The 25,718-nt window shown below is 51.5% G+C and overlaps 1 protein-coding gene across 17 annotated transcripts in view; it reads right to left on the bottom strand.

Annotated features, from left to right (window-relative positions):
* Positions 1 to 25,718, bottom strand: part of TENM3 (teneurin transmembrane protein 3) — a 1,236,272-nt gene that overhangs the window by 16,925 nt on the left and 1,193,629 nt on the right. For all 17 annotated transcript variants that reach the window (XM_080662244.1, XM_080662258.1, XM_080662255.1 and 14 more), the window contains 4 exons: positions 25,056 to 25,210; positions 22,936 to 23,810; positions 4,065 to 4,240; positions 2,144 to 2,379 (listed from right to left, as the gene is read on the bottom strand). In XM_080662244.1, coding sequence (XP_080518370.1) covers positions 2,144 to 2,379; positions 4,065 to 4,240; positions 22,936 to 23,810; positions 25,056 to 25,210 — 1,442 coding nt within the window. The remainder of the gene's footprint in view (positions 1 to 2,143; positions 2,380 to 4,064; positions 4,241 to 22,935; positions 23,811 to 25,055; positions 25,211 to 25,718) is intronic.

Here is a 25,718-nt window from a genome sequence, read left to right as displayed (position 1 = left end):
ACGTCCGACATCACGGAGGGGACGAAGGGCCGGCTCCTTGCCCGGTGCTCTTGGCCACAGTCTCTCGACTCCCTCGTGTCCCCGTCGGAACCTCCACGGGCTGCAGAGTGGTTTGTGTCTCCCCACACGCCAGCCAGTGCTGACGCTGTCCCCCGAGGCCGTGCCACGCAGCTTAAAGGGAGAACCAGGACGCCACACGGCGTGCCCGGCGTCGTAAGGTTTACATGTGCCGTCATACTTACGCGTGCCTTCAAACGCGCCTTCGTCTTGCAAATTCTGAGAACTGCTTTTTAAAGAATTGACTGATTTTTTTCCCCCTTTAAGCATCTGAATTCTGGTCCAGTAAAGAAGATGAATTTTATGATTGGAGTGACACTTTTTTTTTTTTTTTTTTGGAACCAATGCTGGTTCCAAAGTCTAACCCTGAAAAAAACTAGGAATATTTACTAAACATAAGACAGCGACCAGCAACTATTATGCGTGTAGCTTCTTAAAACCAACTCGGCTACGAAGGAGTAAGGAGCCGTCTAGTCTCCATTCTGCTGTGCTTGCCCTGGTCCCCGTCCCGATCTCACTGGTGGATTACTTCACAGAAAAGGCTTTCACGCTGCAGTGTGGCAGGCCCGCTCTCCTGGCCTAATCCTCGCCTTTCTTTACCATTTGAAGCCACTGCACCTAGCGCCATAGCTGCTCTGTCCACGCAATCTCACGTCCGGGGTCAGGTTCGTCTGTGGCGGTCAAGCATTTGCAGGGGTGAGCGCTGCGCAGAGCCCTCTCGGGAAGATGCAGATGCAGTGAGAGAAGGAGCCCCTAGGATAAGCTTGGCTTGTCCCCCTCCTCTCTTCACCGAACGCACCCGTGAGGGTCCACCCTGCGTCAGGCCCAGGGCTCCACCGAGGCCAGGAGCGGAAGAGCGAGAAGGACGTCCCGCTGGGAAAGGATGAGGGAGAGAGGGGAGAGTCTCCCTTTCAGGGAGGATGCGATGCGCACGGTGGCTTTCGCCGCTTCCCACGCAGGTGGCCTGGGGCTCCCAGCCCCCCTCCCCTCTCCGGGCAGATCCAGGGCCAGCCCTGAGGCCAGACTTTCCCTCCTTGCGCTTCTCTCTCGAGTCCACCAAGGAATGAAGCGAGCAGGCGGAGCTGGCACATCCAATCTTGTCGGGGAAGGAAGAAGGCCCCCCTGGTGGTGCAGGCGCTGTGCCTGGAGCCGCGCACACATGGCGGGAATCAGCGGCAGCGCGGCCGCACGCCTGGGGGACAGTGTCCTCTGCAAGCTCTCGCCCGCCCTGCGGCCTGGGCCTCGCTGTCAGGGGTAACCACGCCGCGGTGCACGCCGTGCCTTCCTTCCCTGAATGAGGAGGATCTCCGTTTCGAATCAGAGAACCAGCGACGTAAGATTGGACTTCCCTTCTTGCCCTCTGCTCTTCCTGATTTCCTTTTATGTCTAAAAAAGCAGTGCTAATAAACAAACAAAAAAGGATACACGTATACATGGCTCGGCTCAGAGAACAGCCACAGCATGTGCTCCGGTGACTGGCCTCCTCCTCCCTCTCCTGGCACCGTCCTAACCTGCGGCCGAAACAGCCCCTTCCCGTCCCTGCGCTGCGAGGGTCTGAAAGCCAGCGTGTGCGGGGGGCGGGGGGGGGGGGTTGTCCGGGGTGGGGTTAGGAACAACCAGGACTCTTGCTGAAAGCGTACTTGCCCACTGTCTCGCGTGATTCTGTAACAAAGGTGGGGAACAGGCAGGGGAGGGCACATTTCTTTTAGCCACAATACAGCTCTGTCTGTCATGTCTGCTTCGTAAGGGAGTATCTAGATGATATGTCACTCAGATCATGCTATAGGTAGCCATGTTATAGCTAAGGGAATGAGGATGACGGATGCTGTGATTTCCCCAGAAGGCTGATTATTAGTAAAAAGTGGAGCCTGGTCTAGAACCGCAGGTTCTGACTTCCAAGTGGGGCTGTCTTTGGGGTGCAGAATGGGGAGCACCATCCTGGGTGGGTGAAGGAGAAGGTAAGATTTAAAGAAAACGTTAGTGAAAGAAGAATCAGTTGACAATCGGGCTGCTGGAGGCTGTGCTACCATTTCCCGATTTCCCGGGAAGAACCACTTAGACACAGACACCGCTCTCCGACACGTACCCTGAGCTTTCGGCCAAAGACGTTGACTTTTCCTTGGGCTTGCTCCTTCCGGAACCTCCACTCCACCAGGTTCTGGCCGTTCTCCCCGGGGAGGGTCATGTTCCTCTTGGCCACGGTTGGGTTGGCGGTGCCGGCCAGCACGTGCGGCTCCGTCTGATAGTGGGAGTCGAGCCCGCTGGCGTAGATGATCCTCAGGGAGCCGTCATAGCCGATCTGGTAGCTGTTTCTCAGCTGGTCTGCAGGACAAGCAGCAAGAGAGCGTGAGCCACAGGCGTGGATTAAACCCTCGGCCAGAGAGGCCGCGAGAAGTGACACCAATTTCTAACATGTCGACCGAACTGCATTCATAAGGGAATAAAAACGTGTAAGGACGTCCGCTTAGAAAACAGTAAGACAACTCTGGTTTCTGGCATTTCACGCCCCATCAGGTGTGGCCGACTACGAGAGGAAACGTAGGGGGTTTCCAGGCTTCTCCACTTCAATGGGTCCCTTTCCTCATCTGCCCGACGAACTAAATGGGGGCTCAACCTCCCAGGGTCGGGCAGTGAGCGTTTTGCAAAGGCCGAGTATGTGCTCTTCTGGAGGCTGCTGTCACCTCCGGGGTCTAGGGGACCCTCCTCCCCCATCCCCGTATCTTTTACCAAAGAACATTGGAAAGATTTAATAGCTATACCCTCTCTGCCCCAAATATAAGGCACAGTTCGCCTGAAATGGACTTTGAAAGACGAGACTCATACATTTGGTACCCAAAACGTTTCCTATTGTAAGCTACTGCTTCAGCTTAAAATGCTCGCATGACATAGACGACTTGGAGAAGAAATGAATTCAAGCAATACTAATTTCAGATGATTGTGCAGACTACCTGACAGAATTAGTAACGAACAAAAGAAAATGAGTCGAAGAAGTTTAACTCAGAGTTAGCAATTCCTCTTGGGGCTACGACCTCGCAATTGCAATTGTCACCGGAAACGGGCTTTTTCAGGAGCGCGCCGTAAAGGACTCTGGCGGGAGGTCCCGTCACGGAGACGTCGTACACAGATGCCTACAGAGTGAAGAACTCTAAGTGCAGACAGGACATACGTGCGTGTTCGGAATTGGGATAGAATTCCCAGTGACCACACCACAGGGGCATTTGGAGACCGTGTCCCGGATTCAGAAAGGGCCGTGCCTCCAACACGGGACGCCCGGCGGTGAGGGTGACGGGCTCGGGACACCAGGACGGTGACCCAGGCAGGGTCGGATGACGCACGTGAAGCGTGGGAATAAACTGTTTTATTAAACGGGAATGGAAGGTTTCCAAGTTAACATACTGTTTTCTATATTACATAACTTTATAATATAGCGTCTCCCCAAAACTGAATACACACTTCAACAGCTGGTAACTCACTTCGTGTTCATTCCTTTTCAGGTTTAACTGATCTGAAATAATGGGTGAAGCCAGACTAAGCTTTGAACAAAGAAAATGTACCCTAAAGAGCCACGAGACTCTTTTTTTTTTATGGGGATACATAGAAGATAAAGTTCACGGTACAAAACAGGCAACGTGCAATGCATGGAATGATTCTTGCTGTTTGTGATTCCATCGCTCTGCATTATCAGCCGGGTCAGGGCATCCGTTTGAAAACAGGCATTGAGAGAAATAATTATTCATTTCTGTAGATTCCTGTACCTTTCGAAAATGAACCGCATGTTAATGAACAGTGACTTTATAACCACCATTCAAAATGTGTATACGTTTTTGGGGGACACCCTGTATGTACATATAACTCGACAACCATCACATGTAGACATGAGGCCGTCTCCTCACTGCCTCTGGAGGTTTCTACGCTCACCTCCCCTGTTCTGGTTCACCTCAGACAATGAGGCGGCCGCATTGTCTCTGGGGGCCGGGCCTGTGTTTAAAGGGTGCGTTCGTGCTTACCTTGAACCATGGTGTAGAAAGAGTCGATCGAGGACAGATTGGAAGTGATGCTGACATCCTCGTCTCTGCTGGACGACTCCAGGTCCACGGTGATGGCCCTGTCCATGTCGCCATGGAGGTTGGTGACCACTCCCGTTGGAAACGTGACGTTTGTCAGGCGACCTTCGCTGTCGTAGCTGAAGACAAAGGCAGGGGTTCGGTGTTACATAGGAAACGGGGGTTCTCCTTGGAGTGTAACGTGCAGCTCCATCAGCTGCACCGATTGGGAAGAATATTTGTCTTCGTGCGAGAGCGATGCAGACGGAGGACTTCAAACATGCTTTGAAGTCACCAAAGCCCGTTTAACACGGAAACCCTCACCGGCGAGCGCGTCAACAGCACAGCTCGCCCTCCCAGCGCACCAGTCTTTGAAGTGTGACCGAGACCTGCCTGCACAGCCAATTCGCTGTTTCAAAGGGAACATGTTTGCTGCTGTTAAATTCCTAAGTGCTCGTCCACGTCTCCCACAAAGTAGACTTAATGCGCTGTCCTATGGTATCAGTTTTTAAAGTTTGACTAACTTCTGCTCTATATGGCTATGCAACCCGCATATATAACTTTGTGAAATAGTGTGTATACATACATGTATGTATTTGTATATTTACACATACTCTTTGAGTATCTTGGGACATCTTTAACAAACTAATTAGATAAACGTCTATTAAAGACTTTCTTATTTCTCAGGGATTGACATGTTTTATCCTGGTAAACTGGGGCACAAGTGTTGGGTGGGATAGTGAGGCTCTATCTTGTCCACACTGACATGGTAGGAATGGGAGGCATTTTGAACAATCATCCTATATAATAAAACCCTAATATGCAAATCAACTGAATGGCAGAATGACCAGCTGCTATGACAGGCACTGACCACCAGGGGGCAGACGCTCAATGCAGGAGCTTCCCCCTGGTGGTCAGTGCGCTTCCACAGGGGAGCACCACTCAGCCAGAAGCCGGGCTCACGTCTGGCGAGCACAGCGGCGGTGGCGGGAGCCTCTCCCACCTCTGAGGCAACACTAAGGACCCCTTGGGGGCTTCCTGCAGGGAGCAGGCCTAAGCTGGCAGTCGGACATCCCCCGAGGGATCCTGAGCTGTGAGAAGGTGCAGGCTGGGCTGAGGGACCCCCCTGCCCCCAGTGCACGAATGTCATGCACCGGGCCTCTGGTTTATTATATTTACTGAAATGAGGTATAGTGTTTACTCACATTAATGATTACTTGCGTTTTTATTATACTTATTTTACTTTTCATAGTTTTATTACTTTTTTAAAATTTAATTTAATTTTATTTTTTAAAAGTTTTATTACTTTTTAAGCATATAATATCAGAGGCACTTATAATTTAAATGTTAAGATACATTTTATTTATTTTAAAAATATATACCTTTGTTGATTTCAGAGAGGAAGGGAAAGAGAGAGAGAGAGAGAGAGAGAGAGAGAGATTAGAGAGAGAGAGAGAGAGAGAAAGAGAGAGAGGGAAACATCAATGATGAGAGAGAATTACTGATTGGCTGCCTCCTGCCCACCCACCACTGGGGATGGAGCCTGCAATCCAGGCATGTGCCCCGGCCAGGAATCGAACTGTGACCTCTTTGTACATAGGTCGATGCTCAACCACTGAACCACACTGGCCAGGCCTTAAGATACAGTTTAAATAGCTGTCCCATAATCATAAATATGCATTACAGATGCAACACTTCACTAAAGGATTGATTTTTTTTGGTGACTTTTCCATTTGTGGTAGCATCAGAGAACATTTCAAAAATGACAATGTGATTTGAAGAAAAAAAATAGCAAATTATGGCTGAAAAGTAGGGATTTCCTTGGGAAAACCATATACTTAAGATTGGCTTTCAGATGGTACTAAGGCTGCTTCACTAATAGAAGGTCTAAGCGAACTGGAGACTCTAACCAAGCCCTACCTGGGGTCAGCCCAGATGTGGACCTAAATAGTGACAGGCAGGGGAGAGAGCGTGGAGGGCATCTGAATTATAGGTGTGAGTAGGGGTAGGAGGTAGAAGAAGTACCTAAATGATATCTATATATATAAAAAGCCAGCTACCGGAACGCTGTAATGACTGGAACGACTGGTGGCTATGACGCTCACTGTGGCCAGTGAACCAGCCAGATCAGGGGTGGGGCTGGCTGGCCAACCTCCCATGGCCCCTCTCCTCGGCCGGCCCTGCCCCCGATGGGCCCCCACCACCCTGATCGGCCTGAAGCCCCTACCCCCAGCTGGCCCCGCCCCTGATTGCCTCCACTACCCCAATAGGGGGTGGGGCCCGCCAGCCAACTTTCTGAAGCCCCTCCTTCCACCCGACCCCACCCCAGATTGGTGACCCCACCCTGATCAGGGGCAAGGCTGGCCGTCCAACTGCCTGCAGCCCCTCCCCCCAGCCAGCTCCACCCCCGATCAGCCTCCCCGACACCAATTGGAGGTGGGGCTGGCTGGCCAACCTCCCACGCCCCTCCCCTGGCCGCTGAGCCCCGGTGGCCCCCTCCAGCCCAATCGGGGGTGGGGCCTGCCAGCCAACCTCCTGCCGTCTCCTCCTCCTGACAGGCCCGGCCCCAATCTTCCCCGATTGGGGCCAGGCCAGCCGGACCCCACCCATGCATGAATTCGTACACTGGGCCTCTAGTTCTGTTATAACAGGACAGAGAGCTTTTAAAGTGTAAAAAATTAGCTTTGATAGTTTGGTTAATAATTAGGAGAAGGTTCTAGGTCACGACAGTAGAGAGGACAGCATCACAGTGGGGCTGGATGGGGAGACGGAGGGAGAGCACGGCGTCTGCTCAGCCCCGGATCACTGATCCCAGTGCTCCCGCGGCGGTATTGGTCAGATCACGGTCGGACTGACATGTTCTGACACTCAGCCACGCTGCTCAGCCAGCAGCAGGGCCGGGCCCTGAGGAGAGAGCAGCGCGAGGGAGAAGCGAAGAGAAAGAAAATGCGCCATTAAGTGTAACCACTGGACCCATAAAAGGCAGAGCTGAAATACAAAGGGAGATCCTCACCCCCCCCCCCCCCCCCCACCACACACACACGCAGGAGCCGAGCCTGGTTTACCACCGTCCTTGCTTTCCTGGAGAAATGACTGCTCTTGAGGACACAAACACACACAGGTTATTTACACAGAATCATGGTAACACCAGCCGGCGGGCAAACCTCACTCTGGCTGTATTCTTAGACCACGTTACGTTTCTCACAGCTCAGCGGGGAGACGCTGAGTTGTGAAGAAATGAGCATCCTTTCGAATGCTCCTATGGAACGTGTCATTCGTACCGCATCCTCCCCTGCCCGCCTCTTCTAGACGCCCAGTGAACACGGGCTGTGGCCAGGCGAGTTGGTCAGCCTCTGGCTGCATCTCACGCCCGGGCCATCCCTGGAACCTTCACGCCTGGGCCCAGGCCCATTATCCTCGTGCCAACCACGTGCTTGGTTCACAGGGAGACCTCAGCTTCCCGCAGGCGATGCCCCTGCCAGCGCTCTGCCCACTCACCTGCCCCCTTTCACCCTGGGGCTGGAGCAGGTTTTCTGGCTCCATTCAATCTAACGTGGGAACATCCCGTCTCCCGCAGAGAGCATCTCCCCCGCCTCCGCCTCGGCTCACCTCGCGGCTCACCCGTGCCGTGCCCCGCTGGCAGGCATCCCTGCCATGGTAACCCGGGCACATGGCATGGAACAGGGTGCCGGGCACGCAGACCCTAACCCATCAGCCCTGGCTCCCTGGGAAATAAAAACAAGTCACGCTGGCAGGCGGGGCAGGTAGTGACCCGGGTGAGCTGCGGTCTTCGTGGCCGCGGCACCGTCTGGCCAGGCAGTTCTGAGTTGGCCCTGGAGGAGTGGCTGAGTGTCAAGGAACGCACCAGTGCATGCACAAGGCAGGCCAGGCCAGGCCGGTGGCCAGGCGCCAGGCCCCCAGCACTGCCTGCCCGTCCCTCCCAGCGTCACCCTAAGCCAGCCGTGGGCAAACTACGGCCCGCGGGCCGAATCCGGCCCGTTCGGCTGTTCTATCCGGCCCGCAGAGCCGAAAGAGCGGAGGGTTCTCTTGCTCTCCCCTCCGCTCCTTCACCAGCAGCAGTGTTAACATGGCAACGTCGGGAAACACGGCTGCAGCTCCTTCTTCTGAGTGGGCGGATTTATATCCCCATTCAGTAGAAGGAACAACCTCTCAATCTTCCAGAGGCTCCTTGTAATGCCCGCGGACGCGTCCCCCGACATCACCCTGGGAATGTGGAGACACGTTATCGTGGTGATGTAGGGAGACACGCCCCTGGAGAGCACAGTATCAGAGCATTAGCTAAAAAGGAGACCAACAACACTGTTCCCACTGAAGTTGATGTTTTAAAGACCAAAAACCTTTCAACCCAGTCTACATTGCCATCTACATCTACGTCCCGGGCATAATTTGGAAGTTGCACTAAAGAAAATGTTTAATTTACTGTTTACACATTTTGTTCTTTTCTATTTGTTTTAGTTGTAAATTATTTTATTATATTTAAGTTTAATTTGAAAGGCTTTTGTACCTTTCCTTTGTTAGGCAATTTTATTTTGCCTTTGCCATCTTCAATATAAGGTATGTTATTGTGCTATGATTCCTCCATTTTTTGAAGTTTCAAATTATAATAATTAGTGTTTACATTCTTCTTGTTAAAATGTTTGAAATGAATAAAACCATTGAAATAATAAAAAAAAAGACCGTACCCTTTTATGTAATGATGTTTACTTTGAATTTATATTAGTTCACACAAACACTCCATCCATGCTTTTGTTCCGGCCCTCTGGTCCAGTTTAAGAACCCACTGTGGCCCTCGAGTCAAAAAGTTTGCCCACCCCTGCCTTAAGCGCACAGGGCGAGGTACTGCGGACACAAAGAGCTACTGAAAACGAGTGCCACGTGGGCTCGGGGTGCATGGAGAGATGTCACCACGCTGAGCAGTGCGGGAGGCCCACCTCAGCGGGGACCTCACCGAGCTGGGACCTAGACGCGGGATTTAGGCAGAGAAGGCGGGACGGCATTCCGGCCTCGGCCACAGTCCCGGCCACAGCAGGTGAGGGATGGAGGAGCAGCGTGGAAGGGCAGTGAAGTCAGGGAGTGGCCAGCCCAGCTGACACCGAGGGTGCCGGAAACCGATCACTGTCCCACTAATAGAGAGATGTGGACAGGGAATCGGGAAGGCTGGTCAACCTTAAAAGCTCTGAAAGGTCGGAGCTAATCACTCACTGTTTAGGTGAGACATTGGTAGTTGAAGCAGCCTCCACCTGTCAGTCTTATGTAAATTCTTGCTGATTGGCTATTTTGGAGTTTCCTGCCTAAGGGCTATGGGTGTATCCCATAACCTTAATAAAAGGGATAGCAAGGCCAGAGCGGGGTGTAGTCCTCCCCCTAGAGGTGGGCTCCCGCCTGGCCCCCAATATCCCCAAATTAATGCTTTTCTAGTCTCTTTTCATTTGTGTGCGGCCTTCTCCAGAACCCGAACCCTGAACTGGAACCCTGAACCACGCGGGACGTGAAAGGGGTTCCTACATGAGGGTCCTCTTAGGGTCCATTCCGAGGTGGAGGGAGGCCCCGGGCGGGTTTCACCAGGGGGGTGGGGGGCCAGGGAGACCGTGGGAGCTGCAGAGCGCTGTGGAGGAGGAAGCGTGGATTTAAGGAGGCTGATGATGGCAGCATGCACAGAGCCGGGGGCGAGGGGCCGGGTCAGGCGGAGGGGCCGGGTCAGACCTGGCGATTTTCCACGCCAAGAAATAAAGCCAGCGACCAACGCGGGGTTTTTAATGACAACGATCACTGGCTTCCTCCAGAGTTCCCTCCAGGGTTTCCTAAAGAAAGGCCGCAAACAGATCACAGACAGAAGGGACCTGACTCGGTGAGCGTTCTTTCCGAGGAGTAAGTAAAACTTGATAAAAAAAAACTCCTCGCATCAGTATCTGTTTCATTTCAGTGGGGACCCGGGACGGCTTCCCCACAGGTCGGCACCAGGTCCAGAGAAATGAAAGCAAGGTGGACGTGGCCATTCAAGGCACCAGGGGCCTCGGGACTAGGGCGTGCGTGAAGCAGTCAAGGGCGACGTCCGGGACTTTCCGAATGCCCGTGACCCCTTCCTCACCCGATAAAAACAGAAACACAGCACCCAGCGAACGGCCACCGTCCTCTGTGTGGACGAAAGGGGCCACACGCTGACCTGACAGCTCAGCGGAGGCCTGCATGGCCATGGCCTTGCAAACTCAGAAACCTGAAGTCACCACAAAGGATGGTCTGAAATCAAACTTTAACTAAAAGCAGTGATGGTGGGTAGTCACCTCCTAGGCCAGTATCTTCACTGACAAAGTCAGCCTTCACCTTAACTGAGCCTGTCTTTTTGCATCTGTGATAACATACCCTTGAAATGTCTGGGTAACCTGTAACTTCCCTTTTTCTGGAGCCCCTGGGGCACAACCAAATGTGCTGGGCGCCAGGACAGAGGCCACAAATTCCTTCATTATCATGTTAATTGTTCCTGCACCCACCTAAGTATGTGCCCATCATTTTACTTTTTATCCAATCCCAGGGGTTTCCCTGCTTTGCTTTATCCCACCTCCTTAATCCATCACCAATGAATTTCATGTAACCCACCTCTGTCCCTCCTTTGATGGCAATGTATAAATACAAATGTAACCCGCCATTCTCCGGAGCATTATCTCAATTCGTTGAGGTTCTGCTATGTCCACAGTTTGGCTCCAATAAACTCACAAAAATTCTTTACAGGTTTCAATGTGTTTTTTTTTTACGTTAACATCTGAAATACGGGGACCGTGGGGACGGAGGGAGGCCTCCCCCCAAACCTAGGCCGGGGGACATACCCACTTGCGTGCGCTCCGCGGCTGCCTCACCGCAGCTGGCCTCGGTGGTGAGCAGCCCTCCCCGGCGCTGGTTTCTGTCCGAGTGCACGTCTTGCATTCGCTCTGGGACGTCACAATGCCACAGCCCCAGGGAACTGGAAGAGAACAGCAGCTTCCTGCTCTCCTTCTATTCACGGGCCCAAGCCTCCGGCTTCCAATTCACGACCCAGCACATCTCTCCGCTCCGATGCCCCCCTCCCAGCGGCCTGGCTGGCAAAGAGCTCACTCTCTTTTCAAGTTTCCTAAGCAGGAGGATTACGGACAAAGGCCCCCGAGATCGGGCTTCGGCCATTCTCGGTGGAAAATGATGTATTCCTCCAGGCGGGACATTCCCTCTCTCCCCCTCACAGACGCAGAGTTCCCGATCCTTCCCTTTGTCTTCATCACGTCTCTCACGGCTTCCCACCCCCACAGGTGCCCTAGATTTAAGGCTGGCCTTGCCTCTCCCCGACGTCACGGGAACACCAGGTGACACTCGTCTGTGAAACATCCGCAGCGGCCCCTCCCCTGGGAGAAGATCGACGGACTCAGACTGTGACCCACACGTGTCAACAGACGATGGATCCTGCATTTATTCACGTGGCAACTTTCTGCAGGATTTCCTATTGTCTTCAGTGCAGGAAAATCCTTTGATCTCCTTTGATCAAATGTTTTTAAAATGAATCTTCTGTTTTTGAGAAAAAACCCGTGTAAATCAGAGCAGGGACCGAGAGAAGCCAGCGAACCCGGGACGAGATCGGGAGGTGGAGGACGGGTCCACCCCTTGTGCCGAGTGTCGGCCTCTGATGCAGCCCCACACGTGGGTCTGTCTGAAAAGTGAGGCAGCTTTTTGTACGGATGCTATGGTCTTGGCAGTGCGCCGTGCCCGCACCTTTCCTCTCTTCACCGTGGAAGAGCCGATGAGAGCCTGCCCAGTGTGTGTGATCACCGAATGGTTTCTCAGGCAACAGGCCAGTTCCGAGAAGGCAGGACAGCAGCAGAAGCTGGCTGGGCACGTCCTAGGGGCCTCGGGTTGGGGTCATGTTCCTCTGGGTCTTCCCCACCCCAGCACCAGCTTGCCCTGAGAGCTGCTTAGTCGGGTACACCCATCTTCCTGCAGCCTGGACCCAAAGCGAGGACCCCCCCCAAAAGACCTGCCTAACCTGTCTTTCCTCCCAGGGCCCCCCTCATGCAGAGCGGTACTCTTTTCTTCCATCTATTGGAGCCGCTTAGGTTCAAATTTCCTTCAGTTTAACAGCCAGCAAAACCCAGAAAAGTCCCCTCCATCTTGCCACCTGTTGGGCAATGCTTTTTCCACAACGCTAACGGGTAACAACAGCCTCTCGTCCGCCATTCTGAGGTAGACACACTCACTAACCCATCATAGCAACAACGCACGCATCAGTCACACCTGGATCCTCGTTCCCGAGGAAGGACGCGCACCAATAGCCAAGTCAGAACAGAATCCCATATAAACGCGGTGGGCGGAGTTGGGGTCCCAAGAGCAGTCGTGTGACTTGTAATACTAACACCAGAAGAATTTACACCGGAGCATTCCCGTTCTGAGTCTGAGATTCACATATCCTAGCAACGATCTCACGTATCCAACGAGGATCTTGCAGGCAGATCATAACTTCTTTCAATTCTGCAGCTGAGCTGTCCGTAGGGGACCCTCAAAAGCAAGGCTCTGTTTAGAATATGCAAACTGCTTCCATCAAGTGAACCAGAGGGACCCACCGACTCGGGGATCATGGGTCATCGGGTACTCAGTTGACTGCCACCTATGTTCTACCAAAGGTGACAGGGAAAATGCAAAATAAGACAGTATTTTATGTGATTTTCATCTCAGGTGCTAAGAGGATCTCGATGAGAAAGGGTCAGGGTCCCATGGGAGGCGGGGAAGGTGGTTAACATCTGCTAACATTTCTGTGCTGCGGCGGCACGTCTCTCCGAGGACCTGCCGATGGGCCAAATTCCCGCCAGCACTTGGCTCCATAAGCCAGAGAGGGCAGAAGCCTGCAGTTCAAGCCTCTACTCTCTTTTTCAAACACCCTAGACCCGTGGTGGGCAAACTGCGGATCGCGAGCCACATGCGGCTCTTTGGCCCCTTGAGTGTGGCTCTTCCACAAAATACCACGGCCTGGGCGAGTCTATTTGGAAGAAGTGGCGTTAGAAGAAGCTTAAGTTTAAAAAATTTGGCTCTCCAAAGAAATTTCCATCGTTGTGCTGTTGATATTTGGCTCTGTTGACGAATGAGTTTGCTGACCACTGACCCAGACAACACGCGTTCAGGACCACAGTCAAGGACAGATCCTCCCTCCTCCCCTCTGGTCCCGCCCTTTCTTTGAGCATTGAGCCTAATGAGAGATGGTTACAGATATGACGTATTTTTTCAAAACTGAATAAAAAAAGGGACCCCGTGTCCCTGCCTCACATGACCGCATCAGGGATAAATGACAAAGGGACGAAGCCCAGCTCTGAAATCCAGAGGCCTCGAGAAAAAGGCATCCACGTCAGGACGTCCGGAATTAGCCACCTTTGGCGTTGGGAGGATTCTGGGCTGGCCGTCCTTCTGGGGAGGATCATAATGATCATCGGTAAGTCATTCGGGTATTGTTTATTGACCGAGGACGGTTGAGTTGAGCAGGACACATCTTACTCGTTTAGATAACAAGTCGTGGGCAGATCTTGAAATGTAGACTTACCAGGCAGCCGATGGCAAGGGACATTTTTGCTCCAAAAAAATCTGTGAAACAGAACTGTGCACGCCCTCAACCTCCTGGATTTATTCCAAGGGGCCCCGAATGTGCCGAGGACAAACTCATCTTTCTCTCTGTCCCCTGGCCTGTGTCTGTCACACACAGGGCCCTACGGGCAAACGGCTGTGCGGGGAGAGCAAGGAGGCACGGGGGCGGCGGGTGGGGGGGTCTCCCAGTAAAGCCGGAAAGGCTAACACAGAAAAGCAGCGAGCCCACTCGGAAAGAGAAACCTAATTTATTATTATGAATTGCCACCAGGAGCACTGGCATCATATAAAAAATATGAGGTTTGACAGAAAGGCAATATCCTAACTATTTCAGCAAAGAAAATGTGGTAATTTGAGAAATGATGCTTCTTTTGAAACAAGCCTTGATTGGGGCCTAAGAAAAGTTGAGGAGAAACGCCAGAATCACAGATTTTTTAGAGTCGGAAGAGATCTTTAATTAGTAAGAAGTCTTTCCGTTCACGGGCGAGGGCAGGACATGGTGGAGAGGGGCTGCGACTTGCCTACAGTCACCCTGCTAGGGGTAACTGACAAATTGGGGCAAGAACTCAGGATTTCAGGTCTCTGTGTTGTCCAGTCTGCCTGTGCTGCCCCTCTGGAGAGAGATCGAAGAGAGAACAGTGAGGGAGGAGGGCGCTGTGGACAGTGAGGGAGGAGGGCGCTGTGGACAGGGAGGGAGGAGGGCGCTGTGGACAGGGAGGGAGGAGGGCGCTGTGGACAGGGAGGGAGGAGGGCGCTGTGGGCAGGGAGGGCGGAGGGCGCTGTGGGCAGGGAGGGAGGAGGGCGCTGTGGGCAGGGAGGGAGGAGGGCGCTGTGGGCAGGGAGGGAGGAGGGCGCTGTGGACAGGGAGGGAGGAGGGCGCTGTGGACAGGGAGGGAGGAGAGCGCTGTGGACAGGGAGGGAGGAGGGCGCTGTGGACAGTGAGCGCTGTGGGCAGGGAGGGAGGAGGGCGCTGTGGGCAGGGAGGGAGGAGGGCGCTGTGGGCAGGGAGGGCGGAGGGCGCTGTGGACAGGGAGGGAGGAGGGCGCTGTGGGCAGGGAGGGAGGAGGGCGCTGTGGACAGGGAGGGAGGAGGGCGCTGTGGACAGGGAGGGAGGAGGGCGCTGTGGGCAGGGAGGGCGGAGGGCGCTGTGGACAGGGAGGGAGGAGGGCGCTGTGGACAGGGAGGGAGGAGGGCGCTGTGGGCAGTGAGGGAGGAGGGCGCTGTGGGCAGGGAGGGAGGAGGGCGCTGTGGACAGGGAGGGAGGAGGGCGCTGTGGACAGTGAGGGAGGAGGGCGCTGTGGACAGGGAGGGAGGAGGGCGCTGTGGACAGGGAGGGAGGAGGGCGCTGTGGGCAGGGAGGGAGGAGGGCGCCGTGGACAGGGAGGGAGGAGGGCGCTGTGGACAGGGAGGGAGGAGGGCGCTGTGGACAGTGAGGGAGGAGGGCTCTGTGGGCAGGGAAGGAGGAGGGCGCTGTGGTCAGTGAGGGAGGAGGGCGCTGTGGACAGGGAGGGAGGAGGGCGCTGTGGGCAGTGAGGGAGGAGGGCGCTGTGGACAGGGAGGGAGGAGGGCGCTGTGGACAGGGAGGGAGGAGGGCGCTGTGGACAGGGAAGGAGGAGGGCGCTGTGGACAGGGAGGGAGGAGGGCGCTGTGGGCAGGGAGGGAGGAGGGCGCTGTGGGCAGGGAGGGAGGAGGGCGCTGTGGACAGGGAGGGAGGAGGGCGCTGTGAACAGTGTGGACAGCATCTCCAGTAGTCTCATCTCTTTCATGGCCTCCCCCGACCCTCGGAGGGAGTTCAAAGAACAGTGTCCACCCCCTGCTGTCCTGCAGCCCCCAGACCTTCTGAAACCCTCCCAGGACCCCGGTACTTCGGCGAGGGGCCAGGGAGGTAGGGCGGCCAGGAGCAGGGCTGCTGGACTTCTCTGATTATGAGGTCACAGGAGGGAGCCAGCGATGCTGACCGCCTCCGGAAAATCCCCAACGGCCCATCTCCAGTTCCGTGACTGTCAGAGAAAACAATGAAAAGTTCCCTTCCACGGGCTGCCAGCGTGTCAGTTCCCGCTCTGTTACCCAACAATCCTTTACAACGGCGGCAGATGTCACTCAGTCTTAGAGGGAGTTGTGTGATGGCACCGAGAGGACCGTGACGCAATAAGTCTGAAGAGGGAGTCAAACTCTCTTGGCAACTGCATCGCTCACGCTTGGACCACCAGGAGCAGGTGTGCACACCTGCAGCAATCCCCGCTAAACGGTACCAGGGCGAGAATTCACGCGGCCCTGTAACAGTGCCACCCTGCCAAGTACCCTAACGATCCCAGAGACATCTGGTGACTTACTGTGTGCTGGGACAGACGGAGACAAGCTGACGAATCCGTTCCTTTTTATTTTTTTTGAATAATCTTAGTAACATACAATCTCCTCATTTCCCTTTCTGCTTTGGCACCTGTACAGAATGAATTATTTCTTACAACTGGACTGCGGAATGAAACTGTCTTACATCAGGTGTTAATAAAAGCATCACCGGGGTCGAGTTCAGGCTGCTGTCTGAAATGGAGAGTGGCCCTTTAATCAATTACGTACACATTTTTTTTTTAAACTGATGTTCCTGGGATTACACATTCTGGCTAAACATTTAAAGCAAAAACTATTTGTTACTGTTAATGGATCTAGCTTAAAAACATATAGCTATTAAGCCCTGATCAGTTTGGCTAAGTGGATAGAGCATTGGCCTGCGGACTGAAGGGTCCCAGGTTCGATTCCAGTCAAGGGCATGTACCTTGGTTGTGGGCACATGCCCAGTTGGGGGGTGTGCAGGAGGCAGCTGATGGATGTTTCTCTCTCATTGATGTTTCTGACTCTCTATCCCTCTCCCTTCCTCTCTGTAAAAAAATCAGTAGAATATATTAAAAACAAAACAAAACGAAACATATAGCTATTAAACAAAATAGCAAAAATGGAAACCAACCACAGCATTTCCCATGCTTTTAAGTGATTTGCTGATAAAAAAAATCTCTCAAAAATCATTCTGAATGCCCGGAATGTTTTTTTCCATGAAGGCAGAAAAAAGAAAAAAAGAAAAAAGGGCCATAAAGGAGGTGAGCTGAGCGCCGTATTTCGGTCAGAATTTATCAAATGGGCCATTCTATTTTTAATGCAGCTTTGGCAGAAAGAACAATGAGACGTGGTGTGGACGTTGCACCCTGGGGGCTGGATGTCGGCGTCTGTCTAAGGCAGTGGTCGGCAAACTCATTAGTCAACAGAACGGCAAGCGAGCCGCACAGTTTGCCGACCACTGGTCTAAGGAAAGGCGACGCCCTCAGTTCTGTCTGGGGGAAGATGCCCTATCATTTGCTAACAGCACGCTGTTGCCGCAGCGCACACACAAGGAGAACACAGCATGGTCCCCACGGCCGGCGGGAGGCAGCAGCAACGCGAGTGGACCCGTGGGCCTGGTTTGCCGAACGACTGCCGTCGGGTTTCCCGAACGACCTGCGCGGTCGGCACCTGCCCGGTGTGGGGCAGAGCCTCTTCACCGCCTGTCTCCCCTCCGCTGAGATCCTTTCTGAGACTGTCTCAGGGCTGTGCCAGCGGGAGCCACGGGTGCAGAGCTAACTCGTTCTAAAGAAACGGTCCGGAAGCTCGTTCCGGAATGGCTAGGCCTGAAGGAGGGGCCGCAAAGCACCCGGACGAGCAGGCCGAGGCCCACGCACACCTGCACACACGTGCAAAGGCGGGCACGCAGCTGTTGGCTGTGAACGCGAAGGCAGCGCACACACCATCACACGCAGCCCCACACACGGGAAGCTCCACGCGTTCCAGGTCCCGGGTAGCAAACCTGCCCCCCCCCCTCACCCGGGGCACCACGCCCAGACCAGCCGGAACGCGGCTCTCCCCGGCCGACTTCTCTACCCAGACACGGACCTCCCCCGCGCCCACACCTGGTATTTCTGGGGGCAGCAGCAGCGAGCCGGGCAACGCCGTTCTCTGTGAGATGATGTACCCTATTGCCCGGGACCCGGCCCTGGCTGTGCTTCCGGTGCACCCAGCCCTAAGAGCTGTGGTGTCGCGTTGGGTGTGACCTTTGTGAATGACACGTCTTCAGCAGGTGCGATCTTCCTGTTTATACTAACTCCACCGATGGAGTCTCTCCCTCTCCAGCGTTGCAGGCCCTAGGAGGACCCCTGTGACTGCGGCAAGACGTTCCTGTGTCAGTGGTGGCCACACGGAAAACTGCTGTGCAGCGTGAAGGCCTGGGAGCCAATGACACTTCAAACATGGTCCGCAGAGCGGGCCTGCGTCCTGGACTGCATCCCCCCTGCTTTCCCCCAAGTTGAACCCCTCGGCACCACCGCTTCCCGAAGGTCTTAGGATCCCAGAAGCTCTCCTGCCCAGCCTCCCCTGACGGGAACACTCTTTCTGTTATCTCCCCCAACCCCCGCCGTCGGCAATATAGCCTGGTATCCCTTTGAAAACGGGGCACAATAGCACCATTCTATAACTCCAATTTATTCCTTTCCTATTGCAGTCCTAAATTTCTAATGTAATTCAGTGGGAAGGTTTGTTCCCGACAAAATCAAGCTGCTGGGAACGTGCATTTTACTAAAGGGGCGTTTGTCAAAGAAGAAAGCAGCCCAGCTGGTGTGGCTCAGTGGTTGGGCACTGACCCATGAACCCAAAGGTCACGGCTCAATTCCCGGTCAGGGCACATGCCCAGGTTGCAGGTTCGGGGTCTGGGTTGCAGGCTCGACCCCCAGGAGGGGGTATACAGGAGGCTGCCCATCAGTGATTCTCTCTCATCACTGATGTTTCTAACTCTCTCTGCCTCCCTCTTCCTCTCTCTGAAATAAATGAAACATATTTAAAAGAAAAAGAAAAGCAATTTGAGCTGCTGTGGGACTATGCTTTACATGTAAGACCCACTAGAGAAGCTGTGCGGAACATATTTGTATACTGGATCATTTCTCCTACTGAATTTTACTATAATTTTATTTATTTTTTATTTTTTGTTTTTATTTATTTATTTTTTAAATTTAATAAATCTTTATTGTTCAGATTACAATTGTTTCTCTTTTTTCCCCCCATAGCTCCGCTCCACCCGGTTCCCACCCCACCCCCACCCTCTGCCCTTGCCCCCCCCCCCCTCCGACTGTCCTCATCCATAGGTGTACAATTTTTGTCCAGTCTCTTCCCGCACCCCCACACCCCTTTCCCCCCGAGGATTGTCAGTCCACTCTCTTTCTATGTCCCTGATTCTATTATATTCACCAGTTTATTCTGTTCATCAGATTTTTTTATTCACTAGATTTTTAGATTCACTTATTGATAGAGATGTATTTGTTGTTCATAATTTTTATCTTTAACTTTTTCTTCTTTCTCTTCTTAAAGAATACTTTTCAGCATTTCATATAATACTGGTTTGGTGTTGATGAACTCCTTTAACTTTTTCTTATCTGTAAAGCTCGTTATCTGACCTTCAATTCTGAATGATAGCTTTGCTGGGTAGAGTAATCTTGGTTGTAGGTTTTTGCTATTCATCACTTTGAATATTTCTTGCCACTCCCATCTGGCCTGCATAGTTTCTGTTGAGAAATCCGCTGACAGTTGTATGGGTGCTCCCTTGTAGGTAACTAACTGTTTTTCTCTTGCTGCTTTTAATATTCTCTATCTTTTGCTCTTGGCATTTTAATTATGATGTGTCTTGGTGTGGTCCTCTTTGGATTCCTTTCGTTTGGGGTTCTGTGCGCTTCCTGGACTTGTAAGTCTATTTCTTTCACCAGGTGGGGGAAGTTTTCGGTCATTATTTCTTCAAATAGGTTTTCAGTATCTTGCTCTCTCTCTTCTTCTGGCACCCCCATAATTCTGATGTTGGTACGCTTGAGGTTGTCCCAGAGGCTCCTTACACTATCTTCATATTTTTGGATTCTTTTTTCTTTTTGCTTTTCTGGTTGAGTGTTTTTTGCTTCTTTGTATTTCAAATCTTTGACTTGATTCTTGCGATTCTCTAGTGTGCTGTTAGATCTCTGTATAATATATTTTTTATTTCATTCAGTGTATGCTTAATTTCTAGTTGGCCCTTTTTCATATCCTCGAGGGTCTCGCTAAATTTATTGGCCTTTTCTAGAAAATTCTGGAAAAACCTTATAACCGTGGTTTTGAACTCTATATCCAGTTGTTTGCTTTCCTCCATTTCTTTCATTTGTGATCTGTTTCTTTGTCTCCACATTTTGGCTGCTTCCTTGAGTTGATAGAGTGGCTTTGTGTGCTAGGTGTCCTCTAGGGCCCAGTGGCTCAGCCTCCCCAGTTACCTGAGGTGGACACCCTTGGTGCACCCCTTTGTGGGCTGTGTGCACAGTCTTGTTGTAGTTAAGCCTTGATTGTTGTTGGTATCAGTGGGAGGAATTGACCTCCAGGCCAATAGGCTGTGAGGATCAGCTGTGTCTACACTGGGAGAACTTCTGTGCTGGAGACACCCTTATGAGATAAGACTTGCAAAAGCCTCTGTGCTCAGCTTGGATGGGGCGGAGTCTCAGGGCAGAGCAGACAGCATTGGTTTCCCGTCAGCCCTGTCCTAATAGGCCCCTGGGTCTCAGTGTCCCGTGGTAATCGCTGCAAGCACCTCTGAGAGAAAAACGCCCTCGAGTTCTGCCCGCTGCCAGACAGTCCATTTTCTCCCCGAATGAGTCTGGGTCCCCAGAGTCTCTCCTGGAACTGGAGTTCAGAGCAGTCAGGAGCTTTTGTCTCCCTCCCACTTGAGAAAGCCAGCCGCGTACTCTGTTGCCCACCTCTCCACGCGCGCCTGGGTACCTCTGCCTTCTGCAGTTCCTCTGAGTCTCAGTGTGCTTTTCTCTTTCCTGACAGTCCAGTTTCACCCTTTATGACTCTGGGTCCTCAGAGTCTCGCCCGTAAATGGAGTTCAGAGCTGTTGGGAGCTTTTGTCTCCCTCCCGCTTGAGAAAGCCAGCAGCGCACTCATTTGCCAGTCCTCTCCACGCACGTGCGTCTCAGTACCTCTGCCTCCTGCAGCTCCTCTGAGTCTCAGTGTACTTTTCTCTTTCCTTCTAGTTGTAGAATTTCCACTCAGCCAGCCTTCCTGTTGTTCTGGATGATGTCCGTTTTGTCTTTTAGTTGTAGTTTCTAAATTGTTGTGCGAGGCAGCAGTTTAGGTGTTTACCTATGCCGCCATCTTGGTTTCTCTCCTGAATTTTACTATAATTTTAGAGGTGTGTTCCTACAGAAAACAGTTCTGCTTCAGCATCTCATGATAAAGACCACACTGAGAAACTCAGTGCTGCATTTGTCAACATGCCACTTCTGTACACCTAATTCCCCCTTGCCGTTTGTGCAGTGAGCAAGGAACGAAAATGATTTTACACGTGCGTTCCCCACACAATACATGTCAGGCCACTATTCCACATGCTGGGAAGGATGCCGGCTAGATGGGCCTACTTTTCCATATGCTTTCAGAGCGACCAGCAATTCCTGATTTGCATTTAGTGGTCAGGTTCTTTTCAGCAGTTAGACTCTATAGTAACTGATTATAAAAAGTTAAGCTCTTCTATTTGATAAGACTAATGTGTGTGGGCAGAGGACCTGAATAGACACTTCTCCAAAGAGGACATACAGATGACCCACAGGTATATGAAAAGATGCTCAACATCACTAATCATCAGGCGAACGTAAATTAAAACCACACCTGTCAGAATGGTGTCATCAACAAATCAACAATCAACAAGTGCTGGTGAAAATGTGGAGAAAAGGAAACCCCGTGCACTATTGGTGGGAACGTAAATTGGAGAACAGTATGGAAGCATGTTAAACTGGCGGCTGGCGGACCGCATGCATGCAGCCTGCTGGCCACGAGTTTGACATGCTTGGTATAGAGGTTCCTAAAAAATTAAATGTAGAACTACTGTAAGACCCAGCAATAACACTTCTGAGTACTTACAAAAAAAATCCAAAGCACTAATTTGAAAAGATATAAGCAACCCTAGGTTAATTGCAGCATTATTAACAATAGCCAAGATACGGAAGCAACCTAAGTGTACATCAGCAGACGCATGAATAAAGAAGATGTGATACATGTACACAATGGGTATACATATACATCACTCAGCCATAAAAAATGAAAGCTTGCCATTTGTGACAACATGGATGGACCTAGAGGGTATTATGCTAAGTGATACAAGTCAGACAGAGAGAGACACATACTACATGACTTCACTTATGTGTGGAATCCAAAAGACAAAACAAACAAAATAGAAACAAACCTATAGATACAGAAAACACGTTGATGTTTGCCAGATGGAAGGGGGGTGGTGGTTGGAGGGCCGAGTGAAAAAGGTGGAGGGATTAAGAAGTATAGATTGGCAGTTATAAAAATAAATATGGGGATGTGCAGTACAGCATAGGGAATATAGTCAATAGTATTGTAATAACTATGTAGGCTGAGAGATGGGTATTGGACTTAGAGTAATCACTTTGTAAGCTATAAAGGTTGAATCACTATGTTGTACACCTGAAGCTAATATAGTATTGTATGTCAACTATGATTGAAAAAGAAAAGAAAAAAAAAAGAATACTACTTATAGTACTGATGCACTCATCAGCTAAGTTCATTGCAAATGTTTTTAAAGTTCCTCTTCAGTGACAGTCACAATAGCCTTACCACAGGGGCAAATGTAAACCCACAGGGTTAGGCCTAAAACCAAGGCTGTAGTATGCGCTGGCAAGGCCTACTGCTAATATATTGGGGCTGCACGCCGGAAAGTGACAGCTCAGGCAGGAGTGGCCTTCCCTCTGCTAATGGAACGTGGGCTTGGGGGCGTCCCACTATAGCACGGCTTCCTTCCAAGGCCCTGAGTCCCTTTTGTCTTCTTTTTTAGAAAGGAGGAGCCCACATTCTAGAGCAGGGGTCCTCAAACTACGGCCCGCGGGCCACATGCGGCCCGCCGAGGACAATGATCCGGCCCACCGGGTGCCGCTGCCTGTCCTGCTTAGCAGCCGACGCGTCCTGGGCCCGCAGTGCGCATAGGAATTTGTTCATAGTTTTTTTTTTAAACTATAGTCCGGCCCTCCAACGGTCCGAGGGACAGTGAACTGGCCCCCCGTTTAAAAAGTTTGAGGACCCCCGTTAGAGGCTCCAGGCTCCCCCAAACCTGGATCCCTTTAAGGTAGTACTATTTTATATCAGATCACAATATTGCATCCTCCAAGCATCATTCTGATGTACTTACTCAAAGAATGTTGTCCATCCGGTTTCATCGCTTTTGGTGGCTAACAGGCCACTGTTGCCGTGGTAAGTGAACAAAACCAACTCCAGCCCTTGCGCTGTCATGCTTTTCAGACACCCGTTGGTGCCTATGGTCAGCCATATCACCTGGTTGTCCGGAGACACCACTCGGACCGGCATCCGGTTGGGGTCCCGCCTTATCCGGAGGGTGTTGCCGTTGCTGTCGGTCACGGCGGTGATGTCATTGTCATTGCTGTAGCTGAAGTTGTACAGGTAGTCCCCCGTGACCAGGCTCACAGTGTACTGGTGAGTGCCGTTGATGTCGAAGATGTAGAGCTCCTGATCGGTCGGGGAGGCAACTTCGTAAAAGTTCATGGAGTTGAGTAAAGGCTTATTCTTGGACACCGCCCGGATGCGGATGTTCCCCAGATCCGCTATATACAGGGTGCCATCCGGAGAAGCAGCGAGGGACGACGGGGCACTGAGTTTGGCATCTTTGGCATAGCCATCGCCCGTCTGATAGCAGTCACAGTTGGCGTCGTTTTTGCAGTCACACTCGGACGGTATCCCAGCAACCAAGGAGATCTCCCCGTCGGTCGTGACCTGCCGTATGCGGTTGATTTTCTTTTCATCGGTTTCCGTGATGTACAGGACCCCGCTGTAGGACACGGCGATGGCCGTGGCGGATTCCAGCGTCGTCTGGACCGCGTGCTTGCCCACGGAGTACTCCACCCCCGGGACCTGGCAGTGCATGGGCCGCCCGGCGGCGATGCGCACCTGGCGGTTCTCCGTGATCTGCAGGACCACGTTGTTGTCCAGCACGTAGATGGAGTTGTCCATGGGGTTAATGGCGAGGTCGGTGGGCCACTCCAGACGCACCTTCGTACATAAAACAGAAACGGTCTGGTTAGTCAGCGGCTGCACTGCAGTTAAGTTGCCAGAAGAGTAAATGAGACGGTTTGGGAAAATTACCCTTAATTTGAGAAGCTGTTTTCAAGTTGTCTTTTGAACGGCTACAGTAAAATAAACTTGAAAAGTGTGCATGAACACAAGTGTAGGGAACAGCATTTTATTTAAAAAATGCGGCTTATTGAAAGATTTGCACGATACAGCCAAATAGCTGATGAGCCTCTAAATAGAGAGTTAATAGATATCAATGAGGTATGAACACAGATGTTTCCGTTAGCAGTAATAACCAGCAAACGGCAGGCTTGCTACCTCGTAAATACATTCAGGTTCTACTGTATATCCAGTAAGGCCCACAGTAAAGTCCTAACTCTACATGTAAGTCCCTTGGGGCCAACAGAGGGCTCTCTCTACTGCCGAAGGAGGTGGTACAATAAAAAGATTCCAGGTTTAAGTGGTTTTGTTCTTTTTTTTTAAAAAATATATTTTATTGATATTTTACAGAGAGGAAGGGAGAGGGATAGAGAGCTAGAAACATCGATGAGAGAGAAACATCGATCAGCTGCCTCCTGCACACCTCCCACTGGGGATGTGCCCGCAACCAAGGTACATGCCCTTGACCGGAATCGAACCCGGGACCCTTCAGTCCGCAGGCCGACGCTCTATCCACTGAGCCAAACCGGTTTCGGCGGTTTTGTTCTTTTTGGAATCTCTGCATGCTGCTACTTTACTGGTATTTTATTACAAATGCTTAGCATTTCTTAGTTGTAATTATTCTGTATCTCATTGAATTCATCAAATGCAGAACTATAGAAGGAAGTAACTTTTGCCCGGCCAGCGCAGCTCAGTGGTTGAGTATTGACCTATGAACCAGGAGGTCACTGTTTGATCCCTGGTCAGGGCACATGCCCGGGTTGTGGGCTCCATCCCCAGTGTGGAGCGTGCAGGAGGCAGCCGATCAATGATTCTCTCTCATCATTGATCGGTTCTCCCTCTTCCTATCTCACTCTCCCTCTTTCTTCCCCTCTGAAATAATAAAAGAAAATATTAAAAAAGAAAATAATTTTTTATTAGCTCCTAAGATACACTTAAACAGGACCGCTTTATCACAGCACTGCCAGCCATGATACTGGCAGTGTGACACGGTGCTGTCACAGCCTGCTGACTCAGCAAGTGAGGCCCCCGAGAACAGAAACCGTTTAGCTGAGTCGGAACTACCTGGCTGATGTGCATGCTCGTGTCACAGGTTAAAGGTCTGGCTGACGTCAGGTCATTAGAGCCCAGGAGGGTCGAGATGATTCCGTTTTGATCAACTTTTCTGATCATGGTTCCATCAACGAAGTAGATCAATCCATTCTTATCAATTGCCATTCCTTGATCCAAGAGAAGCAAGGGTTAGTAAGTTTTCCAAAAAGGTTCAACATTTGATTCAACATTTAGTCCCATCACTAAACTCAATAGCTCACCCCAGTGATAACGTGGGCGGCAGGTCGCAGGTAAGACAGTAGATTGCAAACACATCAGGAAAAACCCAACATAGGTGTGTCCACAATACAAATGCATGTAAGTGGTAACAAAGAAATAACCCACCTTTGTGAGAATTCCCACTTGGTGTGTGAAACATATACACAGTGCTTGGGCATTAAACATAAGACTATAACGTGGGTGTTAAATATAAAACTATAATGTCTGTATAATGTTGTCTATAAATTATAGAAATAGGTCAAATTCAGTCACACTGAGCTTACAGTAACTAGCACAGTCCAATGAAAATAGATGCGAGCCAAGGTGAGCATTCTGTTGACCTTGCTACAATGAAATTGGCTATTATGAATAATTCAGTACAGCAAATACTTTTTCCAGTCACTGTTCACAAAACAG

The sequence above is a fragment of the Plecotus auritus genome (genome assembly GCF_963455305.1).
Source record: "Plecotus auritus genome assembly, chromosome: 3".
NCBI lineage: Eukaryota > Metazoa > Chordata > Mammalia > Chiroptera > Vespertilionidae > Plecotus > Plecotus auritus.
This window is presented reverse-complemented; position numbering and strand designations above follow the sequence as displayed.